The sequence below is a fragment of the Apiospora aurea genome, assembly GCF_038362705.1.
Source record: "Apiospora aurea strain CBS 24483 chromosome Unknown utg000005l_segment0_segment0, whole genome shotgun sequence".
NCBI classification, from domain to species: domain Eukaryota; kingdom Fungi; phylum Ascomycota; class Sordariomycetes; order Amphisphaeriales; family Apiosporaceae; genus Apiospora; species Apiospora aurea.
Window position 1 is genome coordinate 5604584 of NW_027117392.1, and position 27638 is coordinate 5632221.

Genomic DNA, 27638 nt, shown 5'->3' on the forward strand with positions numbered 1-27638 from the left:
CTTTTAAAAGCCCAACAGCGTCCCTCCCCCCCTCCCCCGGAAGACAAGAGCGAATTAATGGTTTACTCCCAAGGCGAGAGAATTGTGCCGGCAACACCGATCCCAAAAGATGGTAAATCCGCCGAAATATTTACTATTAGGGATTCCCATTAACGAGGACGTAAAGATTCACAAAGAGTAAGACATTGCCCAGGAAAGAAGTCTAAAAGTTCCGCGAAGGGATCACAATGGACGAAATCAAGATTTATACATGGTCGTGGCTATGATGGCAGGGGAGCGAGCCCGCGTGCCGAAAAGTAAATATGATCCTGGCCTGAGGTAAGACCTTGAGGTTTGTATTTCCTGTGCGCATGAATGAGATGGGACTCTGAACAAGATCCAGTTGTTGCCCGGTTTATTTGTCCTTCATTACATCGGGCTACTAGCACCTATGTGCGCAGAATAATCGAATGGAAGCCTCTGAAAAGTCTAGCCCAGCAGACTAAACGCCTTCCTTCCAACAGCGTTTACTCCGGTGGGGCAGATAAAAATATGTACTAAATACTAAACCTAAGCTAAGCCTGCGCCTGTTGCTGCCACTGGAGTAATGGGGTGGGTAGTGAGTCAGATGGGTACCAGAGTTTTACTGCACCACCGGGTATACAATTTTTTGCTTCATTTTCCTGGCCATACGCCCGCAACAAACTTCGCTGGGTACAATTCTTTCCTTCTGCAAAAGGCCAACTCTGCGCATTCTGCTAATCATCCCCGTACGCCATCACAATGGCCCCTACAAAGATCGAGGCCGAATCGCCTCACAACAACTTTGACGTACGTACTATGAGTCCCCTGCACAAAACTGTATTGGCGAGTCTGGGAAACTCGCCTGTCCCCGCTCCCCGCGTCTTGCCAACGACCACCCCAGAGGGGACGTGCAGACGTAATTGAGTTTTGATTTAGGAAATGCGTGAATAGTACATTGACTGACACTCGACTTTCTAGACCATTCTCGTCCTTGACTTTGGTGTATGTAATTCTGAGATGCCATTCCACCCCTCATTCGGCCCGTCTCGAGAGTCTTGGAGTCGATAACGGGGCTTCATTTTGCCTTGGCTCCTGAGACGAGACCCCTTGAGAATAGGAAACGCTGACTCTCGATGTTGAAGTCCCAAACGAGCCATCTCATCCTGCGTCGGCTCCGATCTGTTGGTGTCTTCACGGAGCTGCTTCCGTGTACCACCAAGGTCTCTGAGCTGTCATGGAAGCCTAAGGGAATTATCTTCTCTGGAGGTACGAAGCCCCCCCTAAAGCATAGTATAAATCGATTTCTGACTGACTTACTAGGCCCTTCTTCCGTCTACGACGAGGGCTCGCCCCGTAAGGCTTCCGCCTCCCGAGCTTATTGTGACCTGTACTCATCTGTGTAGATGTTGACCCTGCTGTGTTCGATTTGAATGTTCCTATTCTGTAAGTGGTTCTCTACCATTCCTCGATATTCTTGAATCTGGACTAACACGGATGTATAGGGGTATCTGGTATGACCCGCTCCCAAATCGACATATGGTATGCCACTAATAAGTGCCCAGCTACGGTTGCCAGGAGATCGCATGGCGAAGCGACTCTAAGAATGTTGCCCGCGGAGAGAAGCGAGGTTTGTAATATGAAATTCCATACAGAGCTGTCTCTCGCTGACCCTTTTCTCGCAGAATATGGCCAAGCCGACGTCAACGTCACCAAGGTCGGAAGCCATGTCGACCGACTCTTCGCTGGTCTGGGTGACAAAGTCTCCGTGTTCATGTCCCATTTCGACAAACTGATCAACCTGCCAACGGTGAGTGTAATAGTTTCAATATATCAGGGCGACTTACTGACTCTCAAAGGACTTTGTGGTCATTGCCAACACCAAGAACTCGGAATTCGCCGGTATCGCCCATAAGGAGAAGCCCATCTTCGGTTTGTCTTCCCCAAGATAAGGCCTCTGACACAGTACGGAGTGATATTAACGCGATGTGATTAGGCGTCCAGTTCCATCCTGAGCTCGAACACGTTCGTCAACTCCAAGCATTACACTAGCGTTCCCCCTTACTGACACTCGTATGCAGACACCCTGCGGAGTCGACATCCTTCGCAACTTCAGCACCGATATCTGCGGAGCCCAGGCTAACTGGAAAATGGGCGACTTCGTCCAGCTCGAGATCGCCCGCATCCGGGAACTCGTTGGTGATCGGGCCCTCGTCCTTGGAGCTTGCAGCGGTGGCGTAGACAGCACTGTCGGTGCGGCTTTGATGCGCGAAGCCATCGGCCACCGTTTCAAGGCTATTGTCATCGATAACGGATGCATGCGTCTTAATGAGTGCGATGAGGTCAAGAAGACGCTCGGAGAGCACCTTGGCATTGACCTCACCGTTGTCGAGGCCGGCGAGCTGTTCCTGAGCCGCCTTGCGGGCGTTTCTGATCCCGAGAAGAAGCGTAAGATCATTGGCTCGACTTTCATCGATCTGTTCGAGAAGGAGGCTATCAGGATCGAAAAGGAAGCAGAGAACACCCCCAACTCCGGAAAGGTCGAATGGTTCTTGCAAGGCACTCTCTACCCCGACGTCATCGAATCTTTGAGCTTCCGTGGACCTTCGGCGACGGTACGTTTGTCACCTCCTAGACATTTGATTTCCCCAAACGAGCAACACTTAACGCCAAGAGTCGAATAGATCAAGACGCACCACAACGTGGGCGGACTGCCCGAGCGTATGATGAACGGCCAGGGCTTACGTCTTATCGAGCCCCTGCGTCTTCTGTTCAAGGACGAAGTCCGCGCTATCGGACGCCAGCTCGGCATCCACGAATCTCTAGTCGGCCGACACCCTTTCCCCGGCCCTGGCATTGCTATCCGTATCCTCGGCGACGTCACTCAGGAGCGTGTTGAGATTGCCCGCAAGGCCGACCATATCTTCATCTCTATGATCAAAGAGGCTGGCCTCTATGATCAGATCTCTCAAGCCTTTGCTGGTCTTGATACCAACCGTAGCGTTGGTGTCTTCGGTGACCAGCGAGTCTGGGGTTACATCGTGATTCTCCGTGCTGTTCGTACCAAGGACTTCATGAGCGCAGAGATCTTCAAATTCGACCTTGACTTCCTCGAGGTGAGTATTTACATCTGGGTTATACTTGGAGCTACCCGAAGGGGGTCCCATATCATCCGACTCAGCCTCCAAATACCATTATTTCGTATGCTAACTTATTTGTCTACTCTAGAATGTCTCTCGCAGAATCTGCAATGAGGTAGAGGGAGTGTCCCGTGTTACCTATGATCTGTAAGTACAAACTCTTGTCTGGCCATTGTTCCCAAACCTCAAGCTGACACCATCGCTTTTCTAGGACCTCAAAGCCCCCTGGCACTATTGAGCTGGAATAGGCTTCTTGATGGAAGTAAATATAAGATTGATGGATCACATTCCCAGCCCAGAGCTGGGAGGAAAGATATTGAAAAGAAAATGAACTTTAAGGCGTTTGGAGAGTCTTCTGAAAAGGCGTATAGATAAGTGTCATAGAAAATCGCACTACGATGTCAGCGGTCTTTCGCCAAGGGAGGACGCGAGGTCCACGTTACGACGTATGATAGAATCGAATACAATGAAAATGTTATTGTCCTGTATGAGCGCGGCCTGTCCGGCGGTTGCGGCGGCGGGTTCAGCTGAGTTTCTAGCAGTAGTGCAGCGATGATGGCGATGACGAAAGTTACCATTTCCCACCTCCCCTTGAAGCCGGAGGACAGGGGCAAAGGAACAGCCAAGGCACCTGTTCTCTAACGACGTGGCAAGCCAAGCTGGGTGTTGCAGTCCGCATGTGTCATTACTCGTGTCACAACTAGGCATACGCAACCGAATGCGGTTCTCAGTAATAAAAACTAGGTGTTTCCTTGTGTCAAGTTTTTGATCTGCTATGAAGAGAATCTCCTGTTCTTCGGTGCTGCCGTACGACGACATGAGGATATGCGTGTGTAAATATAGTCCTGAGACGAACTGTCAAAAGGGCGGGACACGATCGGCACACCCATGACGAAACTGGGTATTGGACTTTGGGGGGGAGCATAAAGTCACAGTGGCGGCGGCCCAGCAGCCCAGCCCAGAAGGGAAACCGACGAGAACAATGATGGTGGATGAGGGGGTTGGCAGTCACAGTCGAGAAGGTTTAGCCGTCTTCTTTTCCACTTTCAGCATTATTCTATCAGATGAGACGATGATACGACATGGCACGTGGGAGTATCCATGGACAATGGATGCGGCAATGGATGGATGGATGGATGGATGGGCAGGGATGGAATAGGAGGGGGGACGAGGGGGAAAGATGGATAGATCATCCTCTTGCTCTCGGCTAAACCTCTCTCGACAGAGCAACGGTTTGCCAAAAGAAGAAGATGCGAGTGAAAAAGAGAATGCCAGATGCATACCATGCATGCCCTTGCCTACAAGAGTGAGAAGAAGAAGAAAAATAAAAAGTCCGACAGGCCTTACATGCATACAGCCGCCAGCCATGCGCAGTTACTTCGCTTCGCTCTGCGTGCCCCTGCTGAGATGCGCCGCGAGCGAGCGAGCGACGGAGGGTGGTATGCATTTTCATGCATGGGCTAGCTGCTAGCGACCTCCCAGCCAGGTTGCCAGGCGCGCAAAGAATGGACGGGTACCTTACCGTAGTCCAGACCAGAAGAAGGTCTCGCTCGCTCTTTTTTGTGCCCTCTTGGCGCAGGGGTCTTTTAATGTGGAGATGGGGCGTGCGTAACCCGAACCGCCAGTTCCATTGGTTGGGGGACAACACGCAGGAATAGGGGTTGGAACCTGCATCGACGGTGAGAGAGGGGAAGTAGCAGAGTAGGAGTCGGAGGTTGTGAGTTTCTGTTAGTTGAGGTAGGTAGTTGGGCTGACTTGCTGGCCTTACCATCATCGTATTGTCCCGAAGGGAGGGGAAGGGAGAAAGGTGGTTGGCTTGCTGGATACAATGTCCGTGTCTCCCTCCCACCCCCTTGGCAACGAACTGGAGTCGGGTCTGTCTGGTCTGGGAGGGGTACGGACACAGTGGGGTTACGCATATACGATGATGGAGGAGGATGTGGTCTGAGAGCTCTTTTTTTGTCCATGTTGTTGGCCCCCCCCTTTTTGGACCCCTCGATAGAAAAGTAATAGTGGCATGGACACTTCGTTCTCCAGGAAGGCGATCTTTTTCTTCGGGGGTTACGCTATAGAGTATCGCGGAACACGTTCTGGGGAAAAGGAAGGGTTGTGTGCCCAAGACAACCTATCTATCTACCCCCTTAGCTTCCAGAACTACTGTGACTAACCTAGAAAGCCGTCGTCGGGTCTGTGATAGGCTGTAAGTAGTAGCTGACGACGGCTCGAAATAGAAACTGACGATTGACGAGTCTAGACGTTTACCTAGCGGCCGAGGGAGGCGAAAAAAAATATAATGTAATGCTGCGAAAGGTAGGCAACTGAAACGTCTGATAACAATGCCTTGTGCATTATTATTGGCCTCCCTCAGGTACGGGAGGGGGTTTCAACCTTTTTTTTTTCTCGACTGTAACAGGCGAGAATTATACCTAGGAAAGCGCGTGTGAAGAGAACCCACTGCATTGATCAGCCTGCCCCCCCCCCGGCGGGCGGCGCGTGCCCGATTGCCAGACACGCACGACCTTTGGGGGCGGCAGTGGGCTCTGTCGCGCTCGGAGCTTTCCCCCTAAATGCGACGGCAGATGCGAAAAGGCAGATGACGGATGGATGGCAGGCAGGCAGGGTGGAAAGAACCTTCTGTGTCAGTGAATCAAGGGTCTTCTTCTTGATGGAGCCCGCTGCCCGCGCGTGGCGATCGGCAACGACGTTGGAAAGTAAAGTGCAAGGACACCGATGCTATGCTATCGGATGGAACGCAACGCCCCGAGCAGGGGAAAAGAGAGATCGGGCACTGCCTGCCTGTCTATCTACAAGTATCCATCGACCGATTCGATGACAGTAGACACAGACAGCATTACGAGAGCACTCAATCTGGACCGTGTGTGGCTGCGTTAATTCGTAACTGGGCTTGGGAGATGCAGATTCTGATATGCAGGAACGAAATAGGGACCGACCGACCCCACGAAAGCCATGCCATGCCATGCCGTCCATCCATCCATCCCCCTTTTGTTCATATAGCAATCCCGTACACAGGCCGGCACTTTTCATTGGTGGCATCTTCCTTTTGGAGCCAGGTACCACCTACGTGTTGTGTATGCGAATTCCATACCGCATGCAGGAGGGATCTGGCTGCATCATTGTTGGATTACTTGGAAAAGGAAGAAAAGGCCACCGTCATATAACGAGGCTTTGCTTGGAAAACATGACTCGTCGCCGGGGCGCCGGAAATCGCTGTTCAGGAGGCCGAATGAGGAAGAGGCGGCTGGCATTGTGTACCTGACGAGCAAGCAACTAAGGAGTAAGTAGTAACCTGCAGGTAAGCCGCATATACATATGTAGATCGTGCGCGCCTTGCTGTTAAGTTATTTGACGCCGGTCAGCCAGCGCTTCCGCGTGCTTGCTTGCTTGCTGGCTGGCTTGCTGACTGGCATTGATAGATTCACGAATCACCACCAAGCCACACCATGACAACAAGTCGTACAAAACTAACACCGCACCGTACTACCCTAGCACTGCAGCGAAGACCCTTGCGTTGATGCAGATGAGCCCGTAGGACGAGGCGCGTGGTACCTGCTTTCGAATCGAACTCGCTGTCGGAGGAATTAAAAAAAAAAAAAAAAAAAAAAGTGCCGTCGGCGTAATAACAACCTACTGAACTATCCGCCGTATGTGGCAGGAACTATATATTGCTTGTATAGGTGCTAGTGTTGGCTTCTTTTTTGTTGTTCCTTTTGGGGGAGCCGGGACGTAGATTGCGTTGCGCCTGGCCCCAAAACTTACATCGGCGGGCTGGGGGCGCGCGCTGGCCTTTCAGTTGAATTGAGTTGGCGTTACCGCTCCGTGCCTGGATTTGGGTCTACGACTAGGTTGGGTTGGGTTTGTAGATGGACGGGCACTTGTGTCTGGAAAGAAAAGGGCAGCCGCTGTCAAGTGTGTGCGTGTGTGCGTGTTGTGTCCTTCCGCCTGGGACAGACATCCGGGGCGGCTGAGAACCCCCAGCCAGCCAGCCAGGAAAGAATCGGACCAATCTTGTTGGGTGACAGTCTGTCCTACCCCCTTCTTTGTGCGTTCCCCTTACCTCCGTGTCAAGAACGATCAACGACCAGGTAATTGGCCGTGTATATGCGAGGCGCCTATATAGGCGTCAGTAGGCACATATGGGGAGGGTCCTAAGGAGTGGCTGACGGGATCTGTCAATTTATACGATCATGTAAGTCTCAACACGACGTTCATCACTGGCCATCCATCGATCCGTAGGAGAGTCATTGTTGGTTACAGTGGAATGGTCGGTCGGCCTCTCCTTCTCTAGGCGTTCTCTCACCCCTCTCACCTCTCTCCCCCTCTGTCGTCAGTCGGGTTGAAGATGAAGCTATTGAAAGGGTCGACCGACCACAGGCTTGGCGTGGTTGGTTTCCCGAGCTGCAGGGTCGTTTTTCCGATCAATTGATCCCAAAAGTCGAGTGAGCGGGAAAAACATCCCCTACGCCGATGCAACGGGGCACCCCCTTCAGGCTTTGGGAGCGCCAACAATCCCGATTACTGGGTCTGGACCAGGAATTTAGGAGCCGTCTCTTCGTGCTTATGGAGAATAAACGGCTTAACGGCACTTACCTTTTCCATGTACAGTATCCCTCACAATTGAACTGCGGCAACACGACATGCCGCTACTTGCTGAACTTACCGCCAGCCAGACTCACCTACAGTGCAATTAAATTAATCAATTGATGTCTGTCCTGTCCTGTATCCGTACTGACGGGTCAAGTAGCCATTCATTGAATTGAGTTGACAGTTCAATTGCCGTTTTTTAGTTCTTATGTCAGCTCCTTCGTGTATCGATCAAATCAAACCCAGTTGCTCGGACTAGTAGTCAGTACATCGACTGAACGTTTATTTTTTTCCCTCTTCTGCCACACACACGCACCTCTGCGACATCTGTACCATTTCCCCATGGTGCAAATCAATCTCAAGCGCACCTATAGACATTTGTGTCTCGAACTTGCAGGGGACAACAGGCAAGCACAAGCGCTGTCGAAACACCTCAAAGACAGACAGACCCAGGTAGCAAGCAGATAATAACATTGAAGTGAGTTGCGTCCGTTTCTTCCTTTTCCACCAGACCTAGATACAGTACAGTACACATTACACATGCAGCATGGCATCAAACGGCATGGTATGGTATGGTATGGCATGGCTACCGCTACCTACACCTACCCAGATGCATCTGCACCTGCACCTGCACCTGCATATACTCACCCCCCCCCCAAAGCCTGGCCAGGCCACAGTCGCGTGATGGATGGGATGTAGAGGATGTAGGTACCAACCGAAAATGAATATCGATGCGAGTTGGCGATGCAGGTACCCTGGCAGCGGATGGAGTGGGACAAGATACATGCCATGCCATGCTGCCATGCCTCCTCCAAACCTTGTACACCCCTACCCTCCGGTCCCTCCCCCTACCTGCCCCTACCTGCCCCTACCTGCCCCTACCATGCCCATGGCCCCCCCCGAAATCCCCTGTTTTATCAGCGCTAGAGCGTGCTGCTAAAGAGAGGGGCCAATGATCCCTGACTGCTCTCATTAAACTAGCAGCCGATTCAGGCCCGTTTGGGTAATTGGGTGACAAGGACCCGTCCACTTCCTGCCCCTTCCTCTCACAGTGTTCAATGCCTGTCTCCTTACCGGGCGAGCGAGGCAATCGTGGTTCGTTCGTTCCGTCTGTTCGTTCGACACCAAGACCCCCAAGCACCAAGCCCGTCTGGCTGTCTGTCTGGCGCCTACCCTGCCTGCCTGTCTGTGTCTAACCCGTCACTCACTGACAGACAGCACTGCATTGCACTGCAATCAATTGATTGGGAAGAAAAAAGGCCACCCCGTTTTGATCCATCTCTAATCCTAGACTCCTATGTAGCAGGTACATTATCTTTTGGCGATCCTACACTTTTTTTCCTCATTTCCCTTTTCTACTCCCACTCTCTTCCTCTCCCTCTCCCTCCTGCCCTGGTCCTCCAGTCCTTTTCACCCCGACGACGACCTTCGTCAGCCTCGTATCCAGCTTTGGATCTTCTCTCTACAGCTTTCTATTTACCTACACTCGTTCATTCGCGTATAGTTTCTCTTAATATTCTTATACCTTTGCCCACAACCATACCGCTGCTTTGCAATAGCCGGCTAGCTAGACCGCCAAATCCCAACCCAGGCCAGCCCACTCTATTCTCATAGGATCCTTTCGAGAAAGGAGTCCCACAGCTTGCTGCTATATTTTCTCCCCCAGCCCAAGGCAAATATCTTAAGAAACCGACGAAACTATTTTGTGTGTGTGTCTGTGTCTGTCCAGCTTCGAGACAACGGGACAAAGGAAATCTGCCGCCTGGTCGACCTTCGCGACGCTCGTTTCAGGCAATTTCTTCCATTCGCTCGCTTTCTTTGGAGGATCTTATCGTCGCCCCAAATCTTTGTTCGACGGAGCCGTATCGACAACCAGATCCACTTGACTTGTCCTGAACCGCCACGTCAAAGGAACCTCGAGTCTCTCCATATCCGCTCTGCCCGTCAGCCGTCACGACAATTTCTCCTCTGATTCTACCTTGGCCAGCTCTGGGTATAGCAGTGCATTCTACCAAGAAGACTCTACCGTTGCACCCTATCTGTTCGACATAATTATCCGCTTGTTCAGCTCTTTTTCAGCAGTGGCTTCTTTCTCGTCGCCCCCCCCGCCTATACTGAACCCCGTCGCCAACCATAGAAAACCGGACGCCGACCTGTTGCACATAGTCCCTCCGTGCTTGTTGCTGAACGCCAGCTTTTCGTCACCCTTTTAAATCACGATACTTTGAGATACCCCCGTCATCTTCGGATCTGGTCCTCTGCTTGAACAGACTCGGAGTGGTTCAACTTCGCCATTTTGCCTACCAGCTTTATTAATCTCGTTCCAACCCTTTGCTTGCTACGTTGTGTGAGCCTGCAGCGCATTCCAGACGAGCCGCTCAATTCTCTTCCCAACCCTCCACCTCGGTGCCTGATCTCTCGGGCACTCACTAATCAGCCAAAACGGCGGTTCTATCTCACGTCCAGCGGGACTCCCTTGTCCCCCCTCATCTGCTCGGGATGCAGGACCTCCAAGGATCGGGTATTCCCACCGGGCCCGCCCAGGGCGGCCCTAACCGCTTCGGCCACACGTCCAAGCCGTCCACCAGCGACACCGGTTTCTCTCACGGAGCCTTCACCTCCAACATTTCCGGATTCGCGGACCGACGACGGGGGCAACATTCCTTCGATCAACACCCAGCCCGCCCACCACCAGCAGTTGGCTCCTCCGACCACCCAGAATGATATGGCTACCCCCGGCACTGGCTACGATATGAACTTCACTCCTCTGCTTCCCTCGCAGTTGCTTCTCGGCAGTCCCTTCCAGCCTGGCAGCCCTGGTGCCTTCCAGAGCCCCCAGTTCCAGAGCATGCCTCAGTTCCAGCAGCAAAACGGCCATCAGCAGCACCACCAGAACGGCATGGGTAGCCCTGTCCAGCAGAACATCTCTCCCCAGAACTACCAGGCCATGGTGTCGCCCTCGACCTACGGCGCTCCTCAGTTCTTCCAGCCCCAGTCTCCCACTGGAGCTTACAGTCAGATGGGCGGACAGATGCCGATGTCTCCTGGTTCGCCTGTTCCCATGAGCCCTACTGGTATGGTTACCGGCACCAGCAGAACCGTCTACTTGGGTAACATCCCCCCGGACACCACTGCTGAGGAGATCCTTGGTCACGTCCGTAGCGGTCAAATCGAGTCGGTTCGCCTTCTGCCCGACAAGAACTGCGCCTTCATCTCTTTCCTGGATGCGAATGCCGCCACTCACTTCCACTCTGATGCCATCCTGAAGAAGCTGTGCATCAAGGGCCAGGACGTTAAGATCGGCTGGGGCAAGCCTTCGCAGGTCCCTACTTCGGTCGCCCTTGCGGTTCAGCAGTCTGGAGCTTCCCGCAATGTCTACCTGGGCAACCTGCCCGAGGATATTAGCGATGAGGAGCTGCGCGAGGATCTTGGCAAGTTTGGTGCCGTTGACACGATCAAGATTGTCCGGGAGAAGAACATTGCGTTCATTCACTTCCTTTCCATTGCCAATGCTATGAAGGCCGTGCAGCAGCTGCCCCAGGAGCCCAAGTGGCAGACTCCCCGCCGCGTGTACTACGGCAAGGATCGTTGCGCTTACGTCTCTAAGACCCAGCAGCAGAACGCTGCCCAGTATCTTGGCATTGCTCCTGGCTATGCTCACATGCTTACTGGCGCTGATCGCGAGGTTATTTCCAACGCCCTTGCTCAGCAATCCGTTGCGGCCGCTGCTGTTGCGACAACTGCCGGAGGAATCAACAACTTGGGCAACCGTACTATCTACCTGGGTAACATCCACCCTGAGACTACTATTGAGGAGATTTGCAACGTTGTTCGAGGTGGTCTGCTTCACCACATCCGATACATCCCCGACAAGCACATCTGCTTCGTTACCTTCATCGACCCCACCGCTGCTGCTTCCTTCTACGCGATGAGCAACATCCAGGGACTCATGATCCACAACCGCCGCCTCAAGATTGGTTGGGGTAAGCACTCCGGAGCTCTGCCGCCGGCCATTGCCCTGGCCGTCAGCGGCGGCGCTTCTCGAAACGTGTACATCGGAAACCTCGACGACACCTGGACCGAGGAGCGCCTGCGACAGGACTTCTCCGAATTCGGCGAGATCGAATTGGTCAACACCCTCCGTGAGAAGAGCTGTGCTTTCGTCAACTTCACCAACATTGCCAACGCCATCAAGGCGATCGAGGCCATTCGCAGCAAGGACGAGTACAAGAAGTTCAAGGTGAACTTCGGTAAGGATCGTTGTGGCAACCAGCCCCGCCAGATGCAGCAGAACCAGAACCAGTCCCAGTCTCCCCGTGAGAACGGTATCCCGTCCCCGCCTCCGCAGGGCAGCCAGAACGGCAACTCGCCTACCGGAGGACCTCAGTCGCCCCAGTCCGCTAACGGGAACCCCGCCATGTTCTCGAACGGCAACAACCCGTTGACCCTGTACCTCAGTCAGGTCTCGCAGCAGGCCCAGCAGCAACAGCACCACCAGCAGAGCATGCTGGTCTCTCAGCAGCAGGCTCTCTTCGGTACCGCCTCGTCGTCACCCAATGAGTTGTCCCTCGAGGTTCCCCAGCAGGGACATATGGGCCACGGCCAGTCTGCCAGCATCTCTAACGGACTCGGCCCCAACGGATCGAACGGCGCTACCACCATTGGTGGGCTCCTGGCCCCCAACTCTCGCGGCCAACACAGCAGGGCCGTCAGTCTGCCGGCGTTTGCCCCTGGTTTTGAGAATGGCGGCAACAGCCCCGTCAGCGCTCTCGGCAACGATGGCGAGCGCCGAGGTCACCAGTACCAAGCCAGCTACGGCGGCATGGGCTCCGGCTTCGGTCTTGCCATCCAGGGAGGTCTCAATGGATGGGTCGAGGAAGAGGTTGTCAACTAGGCTCTGATTCCCGAAAACATAAATTTTCGAGATGGGTGTGTGACCAGCAGAGACTAATACATTGTAATTGTTGCGCTGGGTTTATTCTGCCGGGTTTCTCTTTTCGATTTCACTGATCACGTTTTCATTTTCTGTATGATCTTTGTAACGAGCCCTTGCATCAATCTTTTCTGGTCACACAGCCATGCTTTACGAAGAAGAAAGAACGACATTATCAGACGTTTAAACGGAAACGTCGTATGAGTACAGTGATGGAAGACGGGTGGATACTGTATCCCATGTGGGATCTCTGAGAATGAGATGCCACCTCAGCTATCCTTGTGCATAGTTTCTGATGAGAATGTGGAGTCATGAGAAGGAAACGGGCCAAAGTACACACAGACAGACACCTGAGGATTAAACACCTGATGGAATGCCTACCAGCTATACCATCCTATAGGCATATCTACACGGGTGTGTATGGCAGGGTTATGGGAAATATAATCAAGATCTAAAAAATAAAAGTCCAAACTCGCTGCTGTGAAGAACCAACATGCATGACAGCTCTATTGTCTGTTTTACGCTGCCAATATGCATTTGCCGTCCCTAAGGATTCAACTTTTTGGAGTTTAAACAATGTTGGTAATTCGGTAACAACCGGCTTGAAGAGAACGTAGTTATCTGCCCGAGAAATCCTCATGAATGCATGCTACTTGTAACCTTTGGTTGTCTATTATCATAGTATTCTCAAGTTCTTTTGGCCTCCAGCAACCAATTCCAACTCTAATGGTCAGCCATTGGTGGTCACCGAATGCAAACCATTCCGGAATTCAAACGCATCTATGCTCCGTAACAGAAAACTTAATATGTACAGCAAAAGCAATCCAAAACTATTGATGTGAATAGTGTCGCCATCGAAGAGATGGTAGGGGGGAGGTAAACTAATGTTGATCTCGTAGGTCCCTGGCCCGGCCACCTGTGGAAGTTCATGTGCGTGATCAGATTCGGTTGTTGTTGGTACGCGCACCAAATGACCACAACGTCGTATGTGGCAACCGGAAACGGTGGGATGGATGACTTTGGCTGGCTGGCTGGCTCTTAGTATCCTGCAGGTTCCGGCTTGGTGGGGAAGGCGGGTGCGCCCAGGTTGGCTTTGCATTCGGCCTTCCAGTCCTTCGGGACGTATTTGTCGACGATAGATTTGAAAGCCTCCTGTTTATGAAAGGTAAGTAAGCGAGTGGGAGGGTTAGGGGGCAGTAAGACCGAGTAAGGAGACAAGGGTGGGCAGGTGAACTTACAAGAGTGCAGAAGCTGTCGTCGCCTTCTAGATGGTTCCCGGGCTTGCTGCAGCCGGGGACCTTGACGACGGCGTCGTTGTACCGGAGGCGCACGTAGTAGCCCTCGAGCTTGCGCTTCTCGTCGGCTGTGAGATCCGTCGTCGCTTTGCGGCCGATTCCGGGGGGCGGGGCGCCGGGTTTCACGGAGGAGGAGCCGCCGAACCAGGAGGTCAGGCCGCCGAACCAACTGCTGCTGCTACTACTTGTCGTAGCACTGGCCTCGGTGGGCGGGATAGCCGGGGTGGTGGTTTGGGCGCGAGACGACGGCCGCTTGTGGTCGGCCTTGTGGAACATCTCGACGGCGATGTGGCTGGTATAGGGCGGCCACTTGTCGCCCTCGAAGGCGCCCAGACTGGCTAGCACGCCCGCGAGCGTGGTGTCGTGGCAGCCGCTCAGGCCGAAGCGGATCGGGGTCGCGGCGGTGCCCTTGCGGATGGGCGCGGCGCTCAGGTCGTGCGCGGCCTCGTACTCGCCGTCGGCGGTGCTGCGCTCGGCGGACCCGACCATGCGGCTGACGACGTCGCCCATGAGCCCGCCGATGCCCAGGGCGCGGTACTCGCGGCTCTCCTTGTAGCCAGCGAACCACTCCTCGACGCCGATCTTCTCGACGATCTCGCGGCCCTTCTTGTCGTAGAACTTGGACGGGAGCCGCGTCTCGGGGCCGTGCGCGAGGGTCGAGTTGACGGTGTCCATGATGCCGCTCAGGCGGGGCTTGCCGTCGACGGCGACGCGCGGGCTGTCCTCGGGCATCCAGGCGCCGTAGAGCTTCTGCAGGTACGCCATCTCGGCCGAGTCGTTCCAGCGGTCGGCGGCGCGCTGGGCAAAGGCGCGGGACAGGGCGGCGAAGCGTCGGCAGTTGCTGTCGTTGGGGAAGAGGGTCTCGTCGCCGGGGGCGCGGGTCAGGATGCTCGGGGCGGGGAAGTCGGGGCTGCGGGTGTGCGGCGGGTAGAGCCCCGTGAAGGTCTGCTTGAGGCTCTCGAGGGCGCGCGGGATGGGGGTGGCGCGGAGGTACAACGAGTCGGCGTCGGCGAGCGCGGGCGGGAGGAAGCGGAGCTGGTCGACGTAGAGGTGGCGCAGGCGCGTGCCCAGGTCGTAGGTGGTGACGCGGCCCGTGTCCGTCAGCATGCCCATGTCGCAGATGGCGTCGAGCTCGCCGGCGGGCCCGCGGGCGATGACGGGCTCGTCGTGGGCGCCGAAGGCCTCGAGGCGGCGCTTCCACTCCAGGGTCGAGAACTGGTGCGGGGTCGCCGTGTTGGAGGACCGGTCGAGCACGGCGGCTTTCAGCTGCGTCACGGCGGAGCAGTAGGGCCAGAAGGCGGGCAGGCCGGCGTTCTGGAAGCGGGCCGAGACGGGGGAGCGCTCGCCGTGGCGCAGGAGGATCTGCACGAGCTGGAGGTCCAGGCCGGGCGGGTAGAGCGACTGCAGCTCATCTTGGGTGTAGGGCGGGCGAGGGGTGAGGGTCGTCATGGTTGGGCTGGTCGGGAGCGGGAAGATGAGCAGAGCAAACAGCCGGTGTCAAGGCAACTAAGTACCCAGATCCTGGGCGTCAAGGGAGCTCGGGAGCTTCTTATACTCGAGCTGGGTATGAGATGCTATGTAAGTAGATATGTACTGAATACTTCCCGCCGAAGAGGTATGACAACAGGTGGGCAAAGACAGTGTAGGAGCTTGGCCTACGGGATTTCCTAAGAGGGACTCTCCGCCTCAACCAGTCCTCAGACGAAGCTTCTCTTTTGTACTTAAACCTAGCTTCGACATACCTGTTACGCAATCCCGGACACTGGGCCGAGCTGCCAAGAAAGCGCTGATGCCGATATCGTGCGTCATGGCCCAAGCACGACTATCGTCTCACCGGCTGCACCGCCAGCGAAGCTACAGTCACTCAAACGAACGCATGTTGATATCTACTGTCGGGCCCAATTGAAACAGAAGAATAAAATAATCTTCGCGATTGTTGCGCCCTCTTGGCAGGTACCCGGAGCTATCGATGGATGAACTGTGGTTCCCACTAACCAGCTGGCTTTCCCACCACTAAAACAGAGTCCGGGGTGGGATGGGATGGAATTGTCCATTGTCCATCCAGCCTTAAACTCCGACTACCGCCGGTGGGCTTTTGGCGGCCAGAGAAAAAAAGGTTAGGGCGCGTCCCGCGACCGCAGCCATCGTAATTGATTGATCCCACGATAGACAATCCGGGCCCAGCTCATTCCGTCGCTGCAACGCGCATCCTCTGTCCGTATGAAGGCGACTCCCAATTCCATCTGCATGCTATGTAGACATGCACTCGCCACCAAATCCGCGAGACGGACAGCAGTAGCAGCACCAGCACCAGCACCAGCACCATGGAGCCCTCAGGCTTCCTCCTACTCGACAGCGACAGCTACAGGCGCCCCGGTACCCCCACCAGCCGCCGCCGACGGCAAAGAAGCCTCGACAACAGCGCCGCCACCGAATCCCGGGCAGAATGAAGATGTTGGCCCGCACGGCAACGGAGGAAGAGGTTACCGACATGTTCTCGTCGATGGTGAACGAAAGAGCAAACCCTCGACCACGATAGTCCAAGAGTCTCGGACTCGACGGCATTCCCAACCCAAGTCCGACTCCGATATGAATGCCCTCTTCCAGCAGATAGTCGGCCAGTCGAAAACCACAACGCCGCTTCTGCCGAGGGCCACCACGCCCGCAGCCGCGACCTGGGCTTGGTCTCGGACATTGCTCGTCTTGAGTCCATGGTCGACAGCGACCTCTCCGTCTCGAGGGCCTACAGCGTGCTGAAGACCAAATTATATCCGGCCATCCGCCAGGAGGGCGTCACTATTCCGCAGATCTTCTTCCCTGTAGTCTCCAAGCTGATGTTGAAGATGATCAACGTGAAGAACAAGAACATGTCGGCGACCGACTTGCCGCCGGTGGCCGAGATCTTCCGCGTCTGCCTCGACGTGGGCGAAATAGACCCCCGTCTCTGGTCCAAGCTGGTGGAGAAGCTGGTCGAGGGCCTCTGTGAGATGAGCGTCTCTCCTGCGGATTATCCTTCGATTGAGGCCTTCGAGAAGCATCTTGCCACGAGAGACGAAATGCTGACGGATCTGGTCGAGTCCTGGAAGGTGCTTTCTCTGCCCAAACATGCCATGGTCAACCCTATGGACAAGGAAAACGACATTATCGACGGTTTTTGGTTTCCGCGGCTGGAAAAGTCCAGCGCATACCGACTTCCCGGGTCCGGCAATTTCGTGTCGGCCTTCAGTAGCTTGTTTTCCCAATACGACCAAACTAAGCTGGGTCCTCGGGTAAGTACTCTGGCGATTGCGACGTATGCACTCCTCCTGGATCGCCAAAGGAGCAACGCGAACGTGAGACAAGGCGCTGCGAGGTTCATGGCCAAGATCGCGTACATGATCAGTACAGTGCGTCTGCGCAGCGAAAAGTTGGGCGAGTACTTGTCCCAGTCGTCAGCAGCGTCTCCAGCGACAGCAAGGTATATCATGGAACAGTGGCCCAACATATCCGAGTCTTTAGACGGCGGCAAGGAACATACACACCCACGGGGCCCGGCCTCTCGCAACGCAGCGGCCGGCCACGCAAAACCATACAGCCCCCATCGAGTGTCCATCGAGAAGCGTTTGAGTCGTGCCTATGGTACGCGCCACCTGGCCGAGGTGGACCGAATTTGGCACGACTTTATTGGTAAACCAGCCGACTTCACGCCGGAGCGAGCCGCCGCGCTTCGAGAAGAGCAGGATATCTTCAATTCCTTTATCAATACGTACATGGCCTTGAACGACCCAGACAAGGCCATTGTCGTCTGGAACACTCTGCCCAGGCTCGGGATGAAACCGACTCTGAAGACGTGGAACGTCATGCTTGATGGATGTAGAAAGGCCCGGAATCTGAACGGACTGAAAACAGTATGGTCGAGGCTCCAGGCTTCGGGGTTGGCCCTCGATATCCCGATATGGACGACGCGCGTTGCTGGTCTGATTGATTGTGGCGACCCCAAGGGTGCGATCGAAGCGCTGGAAGAGCTGGTGAAGCGTTGGCACCTGGGCCAAAAGGGGCAGCAGGGTGATGCCCTCAAGCTTGCCATCGAACCAGTCAACGCTGCCATGGCCGGTCTGGTGCGCCTCGATAAGCTCAAAGCCGCCCAAAGTCTGCTCTCGTGGTCCAGCAGACAGGGCATACGTCCGGATATCGTTACGTTCAACACCCTCCTCCGGCCACTGATCCGCGACGGCCGCGAGAAGGGAAGTCAAGGGTCTTCTCGAGACCATGAAAACCCTGGGGATCAATGCCGATGCCGCGACCTTCACCGTCGTGCTCGACGGCACTCTGGCCAATGTCCCGCTCAACGACTACCAAAGCCAGGCTGAGGTCGTCCGGTCCGTCTTCGAGACGATGGAAGGGGCCGGCCTCAGGTCCAACCTGCACACCTACGGCAAGATGATCTACCTGCTGCTCCGGTCCGGCGACCGCGCCCAGGAGTCGGTCAAGATCGTCCTCTCCCACCTCTGGAGCCAGGGCTACGAGCTGAGCCCCCACATCTACACCATGCTGGTCGAGCACTACTTTGCGCGCCAGCCGCCCGACCTCGACGCCGTCAACGGCCTGCTCCTGCGTCGCCGCCTCCTGGACTACGACGACATGGACCGCGTGTTTTACGACCGCGTCATCAAGGGCTACGCCCACGTCGGCGAGCTCGGCACCGCCCTCGACATCTACCGCAAGCTCCACGCCGCCGGCTTCATGGTCGAGCTCGAGACCCAGTTCGACCTGCTGCGCGCCCTCCTCCGCACGGGCACCGCCCAGGGCGAACACGAGGCCCGCCAGCTCGTCGAGGGCACCATGGCGCGCTTCAAGGAGCTCCACGCCGAGGACTGGCAGTCGCCGCAGCACGCACGCTTCTGGGGCCATGCGTTTTGGCACCTCGCGGTGCGGTCGGGCGTCTTGCAGGAGCTGTCTGTGACTACGGACAAGATGGCCGCTGTCTAGCATATTGGCTCGGGATGCGTAGAGCTTGGGGTAACGGAGAAAAGGGGGAGGCTATATAGAGAACCAATCCTGCAGGCTTCAATGTGATACCAATGTACAATCTCTTCGCCTACCTAATTCAAGCTACTCGATCCTGAAGGATTAGCAGTTCGCTCATTCGCCCGGTGTACTATAAACCCCATATCTCACTTTTCTCTAAAGTACTCTATAGAAGCCATGTATTGGCAAACGTCAATTCATTGGAGAGCGTATAGTCTGGTATGCACATACGTATGCACCGATTGTCATGGGCCAACGCATGCATGAGTGTAAATAGTTAAATTACAACATTCGCAAGGCTGAAGTCAAAGGGATGCTACTACTACCGCCATATCTACGCACACGACAACGACAACAATTCATACACTCTTCTCAGTCTGTCCCTTTCCTGTCCCGATTCATCAAACCAACCATCGTCATCACACACTAGGCCCACCAACCAACCCAGCCACGCCCAATTCTTCAGTCCGCGCAACCCTCGCGGCACACACACCATACAAAATCTCGCTTCGATGGGTTATCAAAAAGAAGAAGAAAATAAAAAGTCTGTGTTTACTACTACTATCTACTAACTTTAGACACCCTCACTCCACTCACTCTCTCCTATTTAATCAAGGACCCGACCAGCGACACTCGACGCGCTGGCGTCACGGGTAGTCGCCTTCTTGAGCATCTTGCCGGCTTGGATCTCGCCCAGGAGGCCGGCAGGGCGTCCACCGGCTGGCGGGGCCGGCATACCGCCCGCGACAGGGGGCGGCGGGGGAGGTGGAGGTGCACCTGCGCCCGGAGGCGGCGGCGGTGCCGCGGGAGCTTCTCCAGCCGGGGGCATAGGAGGCGGCGGTGGCGGACCGGAGGGTGATGACTCGGGCATCGGGGGTGGTGGTGGCGGGGGAGCGCCTGTGGGAGCACCTTCATCCATGGCAGGAGGCGCTGGGGGAGGCGGGGGAGCACTTAATGGTGCCTCTTCCTCCGCAGCGGGAGCCGCTGGTGGGGGCGGGGGGCGATGCGACGGCTGGAGACGCAACGGCGGGCGATGCAGTCTGCGATCGGTTGCCGGCGGCCGAAAGAGGTCGCGGCGGGCCCATGGAGCCAAAGAGCAGAGATGCCAGCTGAGCCGCACCAGCCTGAGGACGGTCATCGTCCGAGTCGTCATCAGAGTCTTCCTCGTTGCCAGAGCCCCATTCATCATCCGTGTCGGGCCTCTTCCGAGAGATATTACCAGTCGGTTGGGGCGCAATAGGGGCGGCCTGGGTCATGCGGTGGAAGGGGTTTGTCGAGACCTCGGGCTGAGCAGGCGGTGCAGGAGCGGCAGGAGCAGCGGGTGCGGCAGGAGCGGCAGGTGCTGACGCCGAATCCGTCGACATCATGCGACGGTAAGGGTTGCGGCTCTCGCTCTCTGAAGGAGGACTAGTCACAACCGTTGGCGGGGCCGGAGCTGAAGGTGCCGGGGGCGGCGTGGCCTGGCGCTCGATTTCCTGACTGCCACTAATAGTGGGAGTGGACGCCTGAGGGGTGATTTGCTGAGGACCTTCGTCCTCATCAGAAGAGGAATCGTCTCCATCCATAGCCTCGAGTTGGCGTTGAAGCTCCAGTTCGCGTTGGCGAGCAGCCTCAATCTCGGCCCGCTGAGCAGCAAGCTTGGCCTCCTTGTCCTTGGCCTCGGCCATGGCTGCCTTCTTCTTTTTCTTCTCCTCCTCCTTCTTCAACTTTCCTGCCTTGACCTGCTCCTCCAAAGCCTTTAGGCGGGCGTCCGCGGCTGCGCGTTCCTTCTCCAGTTCGGTCTCCGCTTCCGCGGCTTGTGCCCTGCGAATAGTTAGCGTCGAATTCATTCGACCATCATCATAAGATACATACTCAAGTTCTTGCGTCTCCCGCTGCTGTTCCTGAGACTCCCGGTTGAGGCGTTCTTCCTCGGCCTTCTTAGCAGCCTCTTCTTCAGCATGCTTGGCGGAGTCGTCGGGCTTGGCGCCCTTCCTTGTAGGCGGTGGTGGAGGCTTCTTGCCTGCCGCCTTCGGTGCTTCAGCCGCGGCAGGAGGAGGCACGCCCTGCTCCTCGGCGATCCTAGCTTGCCGTTCGGATTCACGGCGTGCATCCTCTTCCTCCGCTTGACGCAGCTTGGCGGCGCGTTCGGCACGCTCACGCTCCATGCGCTGCGCGGTCGTCTCGCCTGGCTTGCTGGGAGCCTTGATACCGAGAGCCGCAAGACGCTCAGCCATGCGTTGCTCAGCCTGCTGCTTGATGAAGGCAGCACGCTCCTCGGGTGTCTTGTACGAGGAGTAGGAACCGCCGCTGGCAGGAGGAGTAGCAGTGCGAGCTGCCGATGGGCTTTCCACCCGCGGCGGGGCCTCCGCTTTGACAGGCTCAGCAGTGACCTTGCGACCACCACTGCGATCCTGGGCTCGGATGCGAGCCGCCCGGCTATCTCGTTGAAGGTCGAAGATAAAGTCGCGGACCTCGTCCTCGACTCCCAAGGCATCATTCCAGCGGCGCGTCTCGTGCTCATTCGCGGACGTCTTGCCGCCCTCCTTGAGATTATCTTCGATACCCTTGGCGAAATCACGAACGCTGTCTTCCACATCCCGCACCATACACTCGTTGTTCTCCTTCTCTGTTCGAGCCTTCAGGCTCTCTTCCTCCAATCGCTTAGGGGCGTCGGCATCGTCATCTCCCACGTCGATCTTCTTGCCAGTAAGAGCGGCCGTTCGCTGCTGCATCATCGCCTTAGCTCTGGCCTTTAGTCGGTCAGACTCGGTGATAGCACCACCGGGGCCAGTTCCAATAATGGTGGAGGCACTGCCCGGGTGAGCCTTGGCGTCTTTCAAGCGGAAAAGCTCTAGCTTCGCTTCCGCAATAGCCTTCTCCGTCTTGCGAACTTGCGAGGCCAGTTCTGGGATCTTGTCGGTAAGGTTTTGCAGTTGGCGCTTGAGTGATCTCCTCTCGGCCTCCGAGTCACCGCTTATAAGCGCGGCATCAGGGTGGTTATCAATGTCTTCTTGGACGCGTCTGATTCTTCGGTAGAGCTCATCAGCTTCGCGGCGGTCCCGCCTGTCCAGGATATCGTCTTCCTCAGCTGCTGCCTCGTCCTTGAAGTCCATAGCATCGAGCAGAACTTGCTTCTCCCGGATCTTCTTCTTGAGCTGCTCGACGGAGAGATCGTCATTTGAGGCCACGGAGCCAGGGGATTGAGGTCTAGGGGATCCACCACCAACCCGACGACGCGCGCTGGATCGATAGCCAACTGCTTCATCATTGTTTTTGAACACGGTAGCATCCTTACGGCCACCCGCGCCAGGAGAGGAGCCACCCCGGAAGGAGTGGTTCTTGAGATAGCTGACTCCAGTCTTCTGCGGGAGCAGAGACGCGCCAGAGTTCTTGCGGAAGTCGGCTTCCTGGTTCAACATGGACTTGACGGCGCCCAGTGACTCCTTGAGGTTACGAGTAGAAGGTGGTACGAGCTCCGGAGGGAGCTGGGCAGGAACGGGATACCCGTTCAGCTTTCTGTAGATTAAATGCATGGCAACCGCAAATTCATCCAGATCAAGCCGTCCCTTGTTGCCATTATCAGCCAGGGTCCAAATGCGTTCGAGATCGGGCTTCTCCAGCCCACTTTGGCCCATGATCTCAATGGCCTGATCTCCGGTAACATATCCCTTATGCAGACCATCCCAAGCCCGGAAAATCTCGTCGTAACGTCTCTTCTCGTCCTTCGTAATAGCCCAAGGAATAACAGCATTGCCCGAGAGGCCAGTCGTCGTGTAGTCTTGCTGCTCGCGGCCTTGCTGAGGCATCATTCGAGCTTGCAGCGCATCCATGTTCGGGAGTCCACCAGCAGGACCATTGACTAGGCCCCATTGTCCCGGTCTACCGGTAGGTTGCGCATTCAAAGGGGCAGCGCTGGGAACTCCTAGACCACCAGCGTAGCCAGTAGGCATGGGGGGCATAGGAGGTCGCGGCCCATTGTAGCCAGTGGGCTGGGGGTTGTTCATGCCGGGGAAGCCAGTCTGCTGAGGCTGCATGCCAGTCGGCTGGGGCTGCATACCCTGGTTCTGACCGAGGAAGCCAGTTGGCTGAGGTTGCATCTGCGGGCCGGGGAAACCAGTCATCTGGGCTTGCAGGATCTGCGCGTTCGAGGGCTGCGGCTGAGGATGGTGGATAACCGGGAGCGTCGCAGTGTTCTGTCTGGTGAAATCGGAAGTGTTGTTCGAGGATGTGTCTTCGGGAATGCTGAAGCTAATAATATCAACCATGCTCGAGACCTCGTTCTTGATGTTCTCTGGGAGATTAGGTGGCAGCGTCTTTCCAACCAGCTTCAGGTTGCAAAGATACATTGCGAGCGCAAATTCGGGGAAGAAGAGCTCGCCGGAGCGTGTCGTGTCGGACAAGGTCCTGTTCAAAAGTGTGTTAGCGAAGCCGTACTGTGTTTATCCCAATACACGCGAAGGGGCATACCAAATCTGTGACAACGAGTCACCGTCCAGCCGCGATCGTAGCAGAAGATCCCTTGCCTTGTCGCCGGACATGGTGGTTCCTTCGGTTACAGCCGACTTGAACAGGGTTTCGAACTTGGCCTGGTCCGAAGCCGTGATGAAGGACAGGCGGATATTGGGGATCTTGTTGGCCTGTCTCTTCTCGGGGACCGGCGGCCCCTGGCTCTGGTTCCCGCCCGTCTTGAACGAGTTCGCCATGGCTTGGAAACCGGTCGGCTGGGCCGTCATAGGCTTGGGCGGCGGCGTGGGAATGCTCGGGGCGCCGGTCGCGGTGGGTGTCGAGAAGGAGCCGAGGTTCTGAGGTGGCTGCTGCTGCTGCTGATACTGTTGCTGGAACTGCTGAGGCATCTGCGGCATAGGCGGTGCCCCCGTCTGGAAGCTCTGCTGGGGCTGGGCCTGGCCGGGAAAGCCAGTGTACTGTGGTTGCAGCCCCTGTTGCGGCTGTTGCTGTTGCTGCGGCATACCGGTCGCCTGCGGCTGCATCATACCTTGCTGGCCGGGGAAGCCCGTGTACTGCTGGGTCATGGGCGCCTGACCGAAGCCCGTCGGTTGGGGCGCGAAGGGACTGGGCTGTTGGCCTGGCTGCTGCTGCTGCTGTTGCTGCTGGCCCATACCGAATTGGTTGTTGCCATACTGCTGCTGCTGACCAGGGCGCAGGCTGTTGGCGCCGCCCATGAAGGAGTTGGAATTAGAATACATGGCGCGGCGGGAGGAAATGCACTGGCCGAGACCAGACGGGATTAAGGAAGAAAGGTCAAAATGAATACAGGAAGAGCAGCGAGGCTCCTCGGTGGGCGGTGAGAAGAAGAATGATCGGGATGTTGGAGTTGTAGCAAAAGAAGGGAAAGATGACGAAGCTCCTTTCGCTTTCGGGCTCGGCTGGCTGTTGCGCGAAACAGAAAGCTGGGTTGGAGTTTGGGGGCGGCGCTGCTGCCAAGGGGAGAGTCGCTATGTAACTAGGTTAACAGGCGGCTCCAGTCCAAATTGGTCGATAATTTAAGACGGAATTTCTGTACGGTTACGTTGCGGTACAGGCAGAGACAGGGGGCCATTTGGGGCCGATTGGGCCATTGGCAGCTTGGGCAGCTAGCTTCAATTAACCTACTGTGCAAATGTTCCCGGGGGACAGGAGCACAGACCATCCGCTGTCGCGTTTGGCCCCCTAACTATCGACAGGTACACTAAGATAATAAATACTTCCAACCTAATAGATCATGGTAATCTGCATACCTACTTGCTCTTTTTGCTTTAGCCACTCCCTGGCACATCTGTTCTTCTCTGTAGATCGCAAGGGGAAAAACTCGGGCACAATCAACTCTACTGATTATTCCCTAGTAGTACTATTCAAGTGCTGTCTACTGATACTCCGCGTCTCAGACCTTCATCTGAAACATTCCCAGCGGCTCTGTTGCATACTGAAGTATAAACCTTCAAGGGCCACTAGCGCCATGTGTAGGCATGCTCAGGTAAGGTAGGATAAGGTAGGCTAATACCTAGCAGGCGCAGGCGCATACTGCATGCGCTCCTGGCAACAAGAAGTAGCTCAATGAACGCCAGTGGTAGCAAAACCATACAACAAATCCTATCCATACAGGTCCGCCGTACAGCCCGGCTCGTTCTCAAACGCAGCAGCGTCCATGCACCCCAACTAGGTGGTGCTGCTGGTCGGGAATTGGTCGGCATTCTTCTTAGCCCATGCCTTGAAGTCCACTTTGCTCGCACCCAGCGCTCCCGCGAGGCCGTATTGGGTTTCGATGCCCTCAACGCGGTGTGTCGAGTTGAGGTTCTTCACCAGAACGATCTGGTAACAAGTAGCAGAGCCCTGTCGAGACACAATGGTAGAGTAGGCGAGGAAATACTCCCAGATCTATTGGGGCCGTCAGTTATAGTCTTGCAATTTGGTTGGACTTCAGTGACTCACGCGGAACCATCGCTTTCCGTACTTGGCCTCGACCTTGTCGCGGTTGGCCATCCAGTTTCTGTACCATCGCCAAAGCGTGGCCGAATAGTGAACGCCGATGGTGTCGATGCCCTTGATTTCCCAGCCGGAAGCCTCGAGCTTGTCGACAAAGAATCCAAGAGGAGTGGAAGCGTCTGCGCCCGGGAAAATGTACTTGTTCATGAACAGGCCCCAGATCAGATCCTCATACTGCCACGGCTTTCGCAGGCCCGCAATCTGAAGGAAAAACACGCCGTCGTCGTCCGTCATGTCGTAAACCTGCTTAAGGAAACTCTGGAACTTGCGGACACCGACGTGCTCGGCCATCTCGAGGCACATCACCTTCTGGTAGCCTCCTTTGGGGACAGGAATGTCACGATAGTCCATACAGAGGATCTTGCTCTGCTCCTCGGGTATGTCAGCATTGCGGAGCGCCCTGTTGCCCCAGGCAGTCTGATTGTGGCCCAGGGTGATACCGGTAGCATGAGCACCAAAATTGACACTGGCGAAGCGGACCAGGGTGCCCCATCCGCATCCGATATCGAGGAGTGTCTCTCCCTCTTTGAGGCCAATCTTTTCGCATACCACAGCCATCTTGTTGTCCTGGAGCTCCTCCAAAGTCTCCTCCGAGTGAATATCGCTGACTATGCCCGAAGTATAAATCATTCGCGGGCCCAAGAACCAGCCGTAGAAGTCGTCGCCTCGGTCGTAGTGGTCACGCACCTGCTCCTCGTCTGTTTTCCATCGTTAGATACGCCAATGGCCCCTTTGTGTCACCAGCGACACATGCTTACCTTGAGAGCGGGAGTGCATGATAACTTCGGGTAGCATGTCAAACAAGAAGAACTTGCAGAGGCCCAGGGTAAAGCGAAAGCTAGCCCAGTCGTGTCTGTACTCCATGACCTCGAGGCAGTCGCCGTTGAAATCGACGTCGCCGTCAAAGTACATCTCATGGAAAGTCTCCATAGGAATCCTTTTACGGCCATGGTACATGACCTGGTCCGACTGCTTTTTGAAGTTGAGGTAGTGCTCGATAGGGCGGCCGGGGTATCTGGCCTTGTCATTCTTGCGCGGGGACATGGCGGAAGCGACGATCCAGAAGCCCACGAAGATCGGGATGCTCGTGAAGAGACCAAAGAAGATGGCCGTCTTAGTGCCACCTCCGACCTGCCATGAGATCCATAGTGGCAGGCCGGCAATCAGGGACAACAAGAAGAGGGTCGAGAAGGAGTTGCTGCCAGCGGCATCGGCGGGCAGGGGGCATTCTTGATAGTTGGATACTGTCGAGCGGGAGTTGCAATAGTTAGCTCGCCGTTGGCGCCATGTGTAGGTAGTGGACGGTACAATCGCAGAAACGGCCGGCTCATACTACTCACCGAAGTAGTTCGCACACCACACTCCGCGTGCTTCTCAATGGGAGTGGGAGCTCTGGGAGTTTCGATAAACTCAAAATCCGACTCGCTCCCGGTAGTGCTCAAGGGTTTGGACATTGTAAGGACTGACAATAGACTTCAGCTCTTGCGAGGGCCGCAAAAGAGCTGGGTTGGAGGCCTTCCGTTCAGAAGACTGAGAGGTCTCTAGATGCGTCCCAACAGGAAGACAGAGGGGAAAAGCCCCAATGTTTGTGTGCTTGGGCACGAAGGTAGGCGTTTGCGGTTCACTACGACCCAACCTTGAACGTCATGCAAGTACATGCAGACGGGTCGTGCTGTCAAATCAAAGGGCATGCATGGGCATGCATCAATAGATTCGGTATGGACCTCACTGTCCATGCACCTGCTCTGTTTTCAACCTAGTTGCAGGTTCGTCCCTTCTCTCATCAAGAAATAGAGACAGAGATAGAAATAAAGATACATTTTCCTTCATGTTCTTCATATCGTACAGGACAAACTTCTGTGCACATGCAATATGTCAATACTGCGGTATTCATCTTGACCGCCAGAGACAAACAAATCGGAATGCCCCTCCATCCCTCTCCCCTCCAAAAGGAGCTGGTGGGGGAAGACCCTGAGCTTGTCCTCTGAGCCAATGGGGTGTTGCTGTCAGGAGCATTACCAGCTTCTTGGGTCGCTGGTGTTGGTGACACTTAAGCTGGGCCCTTCTGTCAAACAGACATTATCGCCAAACTGAAACATACGGGCATGCCGCCACTGTGTACACCAAGTCCCGGCTAAGTTGGTTGACATATGGAAGTAAACTTAGGTTCAAATCGCGGCCTGGTTCTATCTGATTTCT

General features: G+C 55.6%; 7 protein-coding genes across 7 annotated transcripts; 3 read left to right on the forward strand and 4 right to left on the reverse strand.

Moving 5' to 3' along the window:
• Positions 1-762: 762 nt before the first annotated feature.
• PG986_008259 (GMP synthase) lies at positions 763-3671 on the forward strand (the record flags this gene model as incomplete). Its single annotated transcript, XM_066844481.1, has 13 exons — positions 763-810; positions 982-1005; positions 1146-1269; positions 1324-1356; positions 1407-1446; positions 1506-1514; positions 1566-1630; positions 1686-1810; positions 1860-1932; positions 1997-2025; positions 2082-2615; positions 2685-3116; positions 3525-3671. The coding sequence occupies 13 exons, from the start codon at positions 763-765 to the stop codon at positions 3669-3671; spliced, it is 1683 nt and encodes a 560-aa protein (XP_066700593.1).
• A 6796-nt stretch (positions 3672-10467) lies between these two features.
• On the forward strand, positions 10468-12636 carry PG986_008260 (RNA recognition motif domain-containing protein; the record flags this gene model as incomplete). The annotated part of the gene is made up of 1 exon (XM_066844482.1): positions 10468-12636. One exon carries the CDS (start codon positions 10468-10470, stop codon positions 12634-12636), a length of 2169 nt encoding a protein of 722 aa, XP_066700594.1.
• Positions 12637-13713: 1077 nt separating this feature from the next.
• On the reverse strand, positions 13714-15419 carry PG986_008261 (acid phosphatase; the record flags this gene model as incomplete). Its single annotated transcript, XM_066844483.1, has 2 exons — positions 13714-13827; positions 13914-15419. 2 exons carry the CDS (start codon positions 15417-15419, stop codon positions 13714-13716), a joined length of 1620 nt encoding a protein of 539 aa, XP_066700595.1.
• An 875-nt stretch (positions 15420-16294) lies between these two features.
• Positions 16295-18938, forward strand: PG986_008262 (uncharacterized protein; the record flags this gene model as incomplete). Its single annotated transcript, XM_066844484.1, is given in 4 exon segments — positions 16295-16346; positions 16360-16476; positions 16581-18131; positions 18199-18938. The coding sequence occupies 4 exon segments, from the start codon at positions 16295-16297 to the stop codon at positions 18936-18938; spliced, it is 2460 nt and encodes an 819-aa protein (XP_066700596.1).
• Positions 18939-19584: 646 nt separating this feature from the next.
• On the reverse strand, positions 19585-19848 carry PG986_008263 (uncharacterized protein; the record flags this gene model as incomplete). The annotated part of the gene is made up of 1 exon (XM_066844485.1): positions 19585-19848. The coding sequence occupies one exon, from the start codon at positions 19846-19848 to the stop codon at positions 19585-19587; it is 264 nt and encodes an 87-aa protein (XP_066700597.1).
• Positions 19849-19888: 40 nt separating this feature from the next.
• On the reverse strand, positions 19889-24163 carry PG986_008264 (uncharacterized protein; the record flags this gene model as incomplete). Its single annotated transcript, XM_066844486.1, has 2 exons — positions 19889-23363; positions 23427-24163. 2 exons carry the CDS (start codon positions 24161-24163, stop codon positions 19889-19891), a joined length of 4212 nt encoding a protein of 1403 aa, XP_066700598.1.
• Positions 24164-25112: 949 nt separating this feature from the next.
• On the reverse strand, positions 25113-26893 carry PG986_008265 (cyclopropane-fatty-acyl-phospholipid synthase; the record flags this gene model as incomplete). Its single annotated transcript, XM_066844487.1, has 4 exons — positions 25113-25331; positions 25386-26137; positions 26198-26683; positions 26773-26893. The coding sequence occupies 4 exons, from the start codon at positions 26891-26893 to the stop codon at positions 25113-25115; spliced, it is 1578 nt and encodes a 525-aa protein (XP_066700599.1).
• Between the last annotated feature and the right edge of the window lie 745 nt (positions 26894-27638).